Raw genomic sequence first — 10,000 nt, 5'->3', positions numbered from 1 at the left:
GTGTTTAAGCTGCAATATACTGTATACCCGATTTAAAAAGCCCCTGTATACCGTATACCCAAAAACCCTGGCCGACCCTGACCTGGTGCCATCTATCTCCATTTTCATCTGATTCCATCTTCTCGGTAAAAACATCAGAAGCAATACACTGTAAGTCCATTCCCACATTTTTACATGTTTTTCAGCGATATTAGAATGTTCTGTTTCATACTTTTATCCTAACCCATGGAACCAGTTTGAACAGAGGCGCATGACCTTAAAGCTTGTAACTTCCAAATATTTAAGGAAATTTTCAAACTCAAAAAAACCCCTGCTCTGAACCTGAGTTAAATGCTTCAAAATCATGTGCTGGTTTTAATCACAAATAATATTATTATGCCTTTCTCTAGATTTAAAAGTGCTACTACGATGAAAAAAACAGCTCTCGTTTTTCTTCACCTGTTGAAAGTATTTGGGTTGATTGCTCAATAGGCAGAATTTTTCGTAGTAATTTCAAGAGGAAGACTATTAATTTTATTTTAATTCCACTTTTTTTATTTAACGGTCTGCCATTACTTGGCGTGGTTCTGACTGATAAGCTCTCAGTGATCTGCATCGAGGAGAAAGTGATGTCATTTACTCACTAGCTTAAAAATGCAGTGTGTGAATGCTGCTTCATTAGTATGCAAAACACAAATTTGACGATCTGAAAGCCTAAACCTCTCGCGGCTGAATACCAATTAAGCAGCATTAACACACTGCTTATTTAAGCTAGTGAGTAAATGACGCCACTTTCTCCTCGATCCAGATCACTGAAAGCTTATCAGTCGGAACCGCACCAAGTAATGGCAGACCGTAAAATTAAAAAAGTGGAGTTAAAATAAATAGTCCTCCTCTTGAAATGACTACAAAAAATTCCACCTATTGAGCAATCAATGCAAATACTTTCAAAATGTGAAGAAAAATGAAAGCTGGTTTTTTCATCGTAGTAGCACTTTAACATTGAAGTGTAACTATTTCATAAACTCACCGAAAATGGAAGTGGAGGTGTTTTCTTTATTTTTAACTCAAGTTGGATGTAGCAAACACTTTGAAAGCAAAGTGCTGTCTTAAAACTGCTAGCACTAACAATGATTGAAAGTTCTAAAAAAAACCGTCATGCAAGAGTTGGGGTGGTTAACCATTACATGAGATCATTGTTACACAATAACCCACAGTCTCGTCATTATATCAGAATTAAATTATGTGCTTACTTTAAAGCTAGATTCCATTTCAAGTGACAAAACATCGCAGTCAAGTGGTATCAACTCCAAGGGATATTCATCAACATTGACAAAAGAAACATTACGCTCCTGTCATAAAGAGAAAACAGCACAAGATAATAATAACCCATTGAATCCTGGGAGTGAGACTTGTTCAAATGCCAGATAATTTTAGTTGTGAACTGGGGGAATCCTAGGGTTTCCAAGGAGTCAATGGGTTAAAAATCAACATTTCCATTTCATGATTGTACAGATTTAGACGTTATATGTTAAACCTGGTGAATGAAATGAAGAAAATGATTTATAGATGGTGACTTGGGGATACTCAAGTGTATTATTTCACAAAGTTCTACACCATTTTACCATAATTGGTCAAGAGAACGTGCAAAATATGAGACGGTAATACACTGTAGTGCTCCGGTTTGACCACTTTTAGAACAGAGCAGATCCGGACAGAACGGGAGTTTTTCAACACGATGCAAAGCCCAAGAATTTAGCTTGTCATTGCTCAAGACTCCTATTTTCGTTTATCCCATCAATTAAAGGACATTTAAATGGTTGTTTTCATCATTTGCACATGCCTTATCATGCAACTGACATCAGGGATCGCGTTAACGCAGAAATCGTGCATTTTTACGCAAATAAAATCCAAAAAATGCATGATCGAAATTTTAATGCGTCCCAGGACGCAAGGCACTGACTTAAATAACTCACACAACTTGCTTTGATTTGTCAGTATATTCTGTTGTTTGTAAAACTGTTGGAGCGATCTGTGATTATAATTGAAGTTCTAAGAAATGGTGTTTAAAACATCTGAAAAGGTTAAAACTAAATTTTCGACCGCCTTCTGCGGTCTTCTTGAAAGGAATGTACTCTGCAAGTCACTGAATGCAAAAATATAACAAAAGACATCACTGTTCATTGCTCCTAAGGGAGGAAACCAGTGATGCGTAAACCCTTGGAAAGGGTGCTCTTTCATTAACAGTGTTCTTGTCCAGGAATGAATGTAACGGCTCTAGAAAAAGCCTTTGTCGGCCGTTCCTATGCATACACTGTATGCGTCAATATTAATTCCAAGTTGGTTACTCTCTTTTTCTCATAATTTAAAACATACTTTTTTTCTCGCAGAGGGTCACCAAGATTTTGGGACCCCCAAAAAATGCTTGGGACCCCAATTTGGCCGAACAGTGCCATCCCTGTGACATGATTCTCAGTCAGAAGCCATAATATTAGAAAATGGCATAATAGTGGAATAATAAATCCCTCATTGAATGCCTTAACATAATTTGTAATATGTCATCATCGATGAATGATATTCTTTATTTCAATTTCAATTGGAAAGTGCCCTCAATTAATTGGGAATGAACACTTAGATGTTAACTTTAAAATAGTTAATGTCACGTATACCTTCCCTTAGATCAAGCGTATTGCAATAACTTGTATAGTGGAATTGATCACTAGCTAACTCCTTCCAGGATGGGATACCACTCCATCAAATGGTACAAATAAAAATAACAGAGATTAATTAATATCCTGTTTAAGGTTGGACTTACTGTCAGCTTCCTTTCACATAACAATGTTTTTCTTGGGACAAACAGAATGGTGAATTCTTTTTTCTTGCTCGCCTTGCTTTCCTCGCTGCAAATAATAATGATTTCATTGAGGCACAAAACACTAGAAGTTACTGGTCACGGTAAATAATGTTCATTCCAGTAGAACCCTTAATATTGTCTCATCTGCTTCTTCATTTATGGCAAATTGTAAACTGCATTATCATACCATCAAGGCCACACAGATGAAAATATAGCATTGTTCACCGCCCATAGTCATTATTTTATATTTATTATTTAGTAAAAAGGCAGGTACCTCAGAACATTGTCTGCAATGATGTCCATTAGGGAGGGCACAGGTCGTGTTATAAAAATAACATTGTGAACTTGAGAGGGAGGTAGTCGTCCAGGTCGAAGTGGGAACATAACTTCAACCTCATGCTCCTGGACAAAGAATGGAGAGTTTGCTGATCAAGAAGTGTTAAGTCAAGCCTTATAGCCATAGAAAGGGAGGCATCTTCTCAAAGTGTTTAAAAATTAATATTTACAGGTGTACCTTTAACAATTTATATTCAGCAATTAACCCAAAGGGTCCAGTCAGTTTGTCATCCCATACAAGAGCCTGTAAATAATCAAAGCATAGAAATGATGATGATGATGATGAAGATTCAAGTAATCAGACACCTGCCCTCCCCCTCCCTCCCCCCCCCCCCCAAATCCATACTGATGGGAGACAGCTTAGTGGTTGAGAATTAAGTTGCAATCAACATTACCAAAAAGCAAAGAATACATTAGCAAAATTATGTGGCAAAAGAAGTCGTAGATAGGAAAGGTTTTAAAATTCTATGGCTTCCTAAGCAGTTGCAAGCAAGCCTCTAATTTTCATTTCATGTCCATTCCACAGTTGAAAAATATAAAATTTCATTCATAATTTCTTAAATCACTATAGCTACTACACCTCCCTCTAATCTGTATTATGCAGTCTGAAAGGTTACTTCCTCATTGAACAATGCATTCCCCAGGGGGGTTGAGGGAGGGGTAAAGGGAACGCTGTCATTTTTAAAGATACAAGGAAATAGTCATTAGTGGCTGAGGTAGAACAATCGTTGGTTCCATTAAGCCTATAATTAGGCTTAAATCGATTTTGACCTCTTCCCGCTTCTGGGGCAATAATACAGCTTGTTAGATTAATCTTTTTGATTTCTTTTAATGTTACCTTTGATCCAGGTTGTTTATTCAAGCACTGCAAAAGCTCTCTTCTCGCACATTCTCGCAGCAATCCCACATTGACTCGGCCACCAGATAAGTGACTCCCTCCAGCAGCCGCCATCTTGAAGATTCACTACAATACGATTACTTGACGTAGTTACCAGGTGCCTGTCACTGCTGTTAAGATTTATTGCGCAATAGACCTTATTCCAAAATGGCCGTCACCGCGCACCGGGCTGTCACGCGGGAGGTCGTGAGTTCAACTCCCACCGGACCAACACTCATGGTCTTTAAATAACTGAGGAGAAAGTGCTGCCTTTGTAATTACATCTGCAAATGGTTAGACTCTTTAGTCTTCTCGGATAAGGACGATAAGCCGGAGGTCCGGTCTCACAACCCTTCAATGTTCATAATCCTGTGGGACGTAAAAGAACCCGCACACTTGTCGCAAAGAGTAGGGCATCCCGGTGTTGTGGTCTGTCTTCTGTGGAGTATCATGGTTGGAAGGGTAAATGCCCGGAGATGTTAGCTACACCAAGCTACTCTAAAAATCCGAGGGTAAATAAAGATATAGGATATGATATGATATGAATTTAAATATTCTTTTGTTTTTATTCAAATTAGCCCTTGATGCCTCGTTCTTGAGCTGAAAACTCAAAAGAATATTTTGCCTTGAACGAGGCATAAAGGTCTAATTTCAATAAAAACAAAAGAATATCTAAATGGCGGCCATTTTGGAATAAGGTGTATACGTCTGGTGATTCCTCACATTCTCGTCACCAGTGCCTTGGATCGATCTAAGGCTCTGGGAAACTCTATGTAGGGAAACATGCGCCGTAAGGTTGTTACAGCCAAAAATTGGCTATTTTAACCTTACGGCGCCTGCTCACTCCTCGTGCTAACATGAATGCACCAATTAGAGACGCGTTTGATTTTTCTTCACGAAAACCAATGAGAAGACACTTTGTTTCAGGGTTCCCAAGAGCTCTTCTCTCCCTCAGTCAAGAGAAGAGCTCTGGGGTCGAAAATGGATTCTTCCGTATTGCACTGCGCATCCTGTACTACGCATATGTTGTCTCAATATTTAAAAATTGGTCAAATTTGCAACGTAAGTCGATCATACACACTGAAACAGTTCTCAAAACACTTGAGAGAAGTTGTGAATGAGCCATAATTCTTTGCGAATAAGCGCGCGCATTCTGAGAACATGGCGAATTTTGCGGTTTTGATCTAGGATAATTGGGATGTAAATTATGATCTTGAAAATAACGACTCGAGAAACGTTTTGAGTCGACGTCGTTTTAATTGAGGGATTTTTCTATAAACTATATAGAGCAGTGTTCCATATGCTCTAGACTTTCTATCTATCAGGTGTTTTTCAAGTATAACTTTAAAAACCCTCTCGTTTAGCTGCGGCAAAGTGTACCCTTAGCCGATGAAATAACGCGCGTGATTAGTATCAGTACAGGCATCGATGGGGAAAGATTGGCCCATTATATCTCTTAATCAGGCACGGTGACTTATCTTTTTCTTGTAGTTCTCAAAACAGGGATTAGTAGGGTACATTCAGGAAAAGTTTCAAGAAAATCGTTCAACTACTTTTTTTTTTATTGAGGAATCGCCTTAAAACAAAATTGGTCTTTTATAGGAGCACTACGAATTCAAAACCCTATGCAGTGATTTACCAATTTGACCCCAAGAAAAATGTAAACTACAGGGGTCAACGTATACTTAGGGGTATGTATAGCCTAGGGGTACATCATATAAGGAAAGGAAATCGTATGCTTTTGGGGGCGCATTTCGTGATTTATGGGCACGAGTGATGTTTTGAAAGTTCTCAAAATTGCAGTTTTGTAAGTTCTCAAATTACACTTGCCTACGACTTGTGCAGTTTTGAAAACTTTCAAAACATCACTCTTGCCCATAAATCACGAAAGGCATGCGCGAAAACATACGATTTTCCAACACTCCATCGTTTTGTTTCCATAGCAACTTCCGTGTTGCACTCTATAACCTCTCAAGTAAATTAGGGGCATGGGCCTCAACTTGGCCGCAAATTATTGCACAAAAAAGTTAGAGGGTGGTCTAACTTCTGAACCTTCGCTGATCAACAGTATTATGAAATACTTTTCTCTTTGTCACCCAAGAACAGAGAACAATCTCAGACCTCCAGATTAGAACTGAGCTACAAGGTCAGAGGGCTCCGGGACAGGCCGTGAGAATTTGAGGACAAACCGGCTCGGCTTAAGCACGAGTATAGGAGACTTCAACAGGAAAAGAAAACAAACAGCGGTTAAAATTGAAATGGCCAAAGGACAAAAGTATATAGGAGACTTCACTGTTTACAAACAATTTTTTGGTTCATTAAGTTTTGCCAACCACAGAACAAAAGAATCTTTTGTTTCGACAGCCAATAGATCCCTGGTTGGTACATTACATGACAATAGGTGACGTAACGCCGCCATGTTGGAGTCCCCAAACAATTAAACGGCGGCCATGTTGGAGTCCCGACCCAGTCCTCATGGAAATGAACTCTATTGTTATGCAAACTTTTTCTTTTGTTTTCGCTGAAAACCCCGCGGTTAATCACTTGAGTGAAACCAAACAATACACGCCACTAAGGACAACACTCATTCACATTTGGTACGTAAGGTGCTCTTTCTTAAAATAAAATTGTCACCAAATCTTCATGAGAAAGGCTTTAAAAATAAGCTGAAGAGGACGGACAGAGGATAATAAAATAAATTATCTTTACTTAAGGAGGCTCAAAACAGTTTCAACGCTTCCAAGTAAAGCTCTTATTAGAAGGATCGGCACTGCAACGCTGTATCATGTATTAGCAATATGTAACACGGATTATTACTGAAAAAGGTGCAGTCATTATTGTGACGTAATATGTCACCGTGGCAACGGTTAAGCCCTGTAAAAACACCCTTCATTTTGTCTTAAGTTGCTTGTATCTCAAAAACGAACTTGTTTTTTTTTTCTTCTCCATTCATCACGTTGCAGTGTATTAGGATATAAGAAAAAAGAGAAACAAGAATGGAGAAGAGCACAATATAATAAAGACTATTTAAGGCCCTAACTCGGTGACCCCCATTTTTTATTTCTGAAAAGTGATCAGAAGTACAAGACGAAACTTTCTGCAAAGTTTGACAAAATTCTGTACAGCGGATTCAGAGCCACCTTAATTCTACGATTTCTTTTAAGGTGGTTCTGATTCTGCGAGTGCTCTCACCACTATGCCAGCCCTGCTCTTTTAAGGAAACAGGCGTTTCTGCTTTTCGAAACTCTTACACTTCAACAATGTTCTGAATAATTAAACCATGCAACCTCTTTGGGCCGGCATGCGCATTTTTGGAGCAGAACAGTTAAGATTAAGATGTCTGTCCGGAAAATTAAAAGAGGTTTACAACACAACTGCACAGTAGCAGAAGAATTTTTAAAAAATACGTTTCAATTTACTTTTTCACAAAGGAAAAAAACGTAAATGAACCTACTTAAAAATGCAGGATGAGATGCCTACGAAATATAGTATTCTACGCCACAACATCTGAAAAAGCCGCAACATGTCACTATTTAACCTTCTTTTATGTTTGGTTAAAGATTTTAAAACGTAAGTACAACTTTGCAGTTTATTATTTTTATTCTTGTAATTTATACTCCTAAACAAAATACTTTAATTCCCTTTGCCTCCCGTCTCAAGAAAAGAACTTCTCTGCGAATTTTCACAAGCCAGCGTGAGCCTATCCAGAACTTACACTTCTCTAGAAATCTCGGCTGTTTCAGCCGTGGTAATATAGTATTACACTTACGGTATTATGTTTACGCGCAAAACCTGGTGTTAGGATCTTCTTAGCAATAGGATAACAATGCCATTATTGGGAGTACAATACAATACAATACAATACAATACATACTTAATTGACCGCTCCCCATAGGGGCTTTTCAGGGCCAATGAAACAATCAACGAAACAACAGAACACAACAACAACAACAACTGTTAAGAATCCCAACTGGTCGGAGGCAAACCAGTTGGCTATTTACAAGTGCAGCTGGGAAGTTGAACCAAATTCAGCGAGTGGTCAGAGCGGGTCTTGAACCGGGATCTCCGGATCTCAAGGCAAGCGCCCTAACCACTGGGCCACACTGCCTCCTCTTGGAAAATCCTTGCACAAGGGACAGGAAAATAGCAGGTGTTTGGCAACTTCGATCTACTATTTTAAAAAGTGCGGAATATGTGCAAGGATGATGTCCGCCAGTGGTGGCGCATAGTCAACACATGCAATATCTGGGCGCTCAAGAAGCTCGTTCCAGTCTACTCTTGAACGCAACGGTGTGGCACTGTCGGAGCAGCACTGTTTGAATCACTACCTTGCAAATATGGCGCGCGACATTCCACCACTAGGCATGTCATCTCTCCCAACATATTTACCACCGAATGAGGGAGTGCCTTTGGTGCACCCTCATGAAGTTTCAGTAAAAAGCTTCTGAGCGTACAGCCCGAGAAGGCCAAGGGTCCTGACAACATACCACCTCGAATCATCAAAGAGTTCGCTTATGAACTATTGTAGCTGAACCAGTTACAACTATTTTTAATTTATCTCTCTTTGCTAGAGACGTCCCGAGTATATGGAAGGAATCGAACATAACCCCCATCCCGAAGGAAAAGCAGCCTCAAAATGAAGGGGATATTCGACCTATTTCCCTAACACCTATTCTATCTAAAGTGCTGGCCCCAGTTGTTCAAACGATGCATAGCGCTATCCACCGGATAAACCATATTGAGCATTTTCCACCAGCTCTAGCTGTGACTGGCAATGCACTTGAAACCGTCGAAGCCCTCAAAGTTCTGGGAGTCACTATTCAGAGTAACCTAAAATGGGATTCTCATGTCAACGAAATAGTATGCAAGTAGGCAAGGCTTCCCAACGACTGCATATATTACGGGTGCTGAAGTGCAGTGGCGCACCTCCACATGATCTCCTTCGATTTCACATTGCACGAATTAGGTCGGTACTAGAGTACTGTTGCCCTGTGTGGCATTCCTCTCTCTCTCTCTGTCCAGCTCTCGGAAAGAGTCGAGAGAGCGCAAAAACGTGCGTTACGCATCATTTTTCCTGCCTCCCACTACGAAGACGCTTTGAAGCTGTCCGGCTGCACGACTCTGTGCGCACGACGAGACCTCTCGTGTGCGAAAACCTTTGAAAAGATCAAGGAGCCCGGGTCACGCCTTCACCATCTTATGCCACCGACTCGGTAGCGCGCGCACGGCCGCTCCCTACGCTTTAACGTTAGGCCATCGCTGATGAAATGTAAACACAAACCCTTAAGGGTTGAAACGTGTAACGCGCGTTCACAGCTTCCGAATATTCAGTGCGAACTGATTGGTTGAATGTTTCATTGCTAAGTACCATATTTGGAAACCCCTCGCTCTTGTTGTTCCAAATATGGTACTTAGCAAATCGAATATTCAGAAGCTTGTTTCCAAGCACACAAGGGGCCGTTACACGTTTCAACCCTTATGGGTTTCTGATGTAAAACAGAGCGCTTTACGAAAGGTTTGTTCCCCAACATGTGCTTTAAAGCTCATGGTCTCTAGCTGGATATTTTCCAACATTATTAATTAACAGTAGTTAACTTTTTATCATATCGAAATTGTAGGTTGTAAATTCGGAGTGATACTAAAATTTCAAAGTGATTTTAAAATGTAATGCCCAGTCCCCATCAAGTTGACAAGTTGTAAATTTACTAAGTTTATTCTTGTGTAATGTAATTACGCAATTCGCATCATGCGCGACGTTTTAGAACAAAATGCTATTATTATTAAAAAAAAATTATATTATTTAAACCACAACCCAAAATGAAACTGCTGCATTAATACTAAGTTAGAACGTTGTTTGACCCTGTAGAATGGTCTCCTTGTGAGGATCGTTCTCCCTCTGCGTGAAACAGCCCCTCGCTGTATCTTGATCCCAGAGAAGTGCTCTGTTCAATTTA

General features: G+C 39.8%; 2 protein-coding genes across 3 annotated transcripts in view; both read right to left on the bottom strand.

Annotated features, from left to right (window-relative positions):
- Nucleotides 1-4,154, bottom strand: part of LOC137976158 (vacuolar protein sorting-associated protein 33A-like) — a 19,443-nt gene extending 15,289 nt beyond the window's left edge. For both annotated transcript variants that reach the window (XM_068823450.1, XM_068823451.1), the window contains exons 1-5: nt 4,008-4,154; nt 3,348-3,413; nt 3,108-3,235; nt 2,795-2,879; nt 1,233-1,331 (exon numbers count right to left, since the gene is read on the bottom strand). In XM_068823450.1, coding sequence (XP_068679551.1) covers nt 1,233-1,331; nt 2,795-2,879; nt 3,108-3,235; nt 3,348-3,413; nt 4,008-4,121 — 492 coding nt within the window. In that variant the 5' untranslated portion in view covers nt 4,122-4,154. The remainder of the gene's footprint in view (nt 1-1,232; nt 1,332-2,794; nt 2,880-3,107; nt 3,236-3,347; nt 3,414-4,007) is intronic.
- A 5,677-nt stretch (nt 4,155-9,831) lies between these two features.
- LOC137975805 (transmembrane protein 248-like) overlaps nt 9,832-10,000 on the bottom strand; it is a 15,317-nt gene continuing 15,148 nt past the window's right edge. The window contains exon 8 of the mRNA XM_068822999.1: nt 9,832-10,000. This exon is cut by the window's right edge and continues 1,195 nt beyond it. The gene's annotated coding sequence lies outside the window, so the exon portion shown is untranslated.

The sequence above is a fragment of the Montipora foliosa genome, chromosome 11, assembly GCF_036669935.1.
Source record: "Montipora foliosa isolate CH-2021 chromosome 11, ASM3666993v2, whole genome shotgun sequence".
NCBI classification, from domain to species: Eukaryota; Metazoa; Cnidaria; class Anthozoa; order Scleractinia; family Acroporidae; genus Montipora; species Montipora foliosa.
Note: the sequence above shows the minus strand (reverse complement) of the source record. Positions and strands in the feature narration are given on the sequence as shown.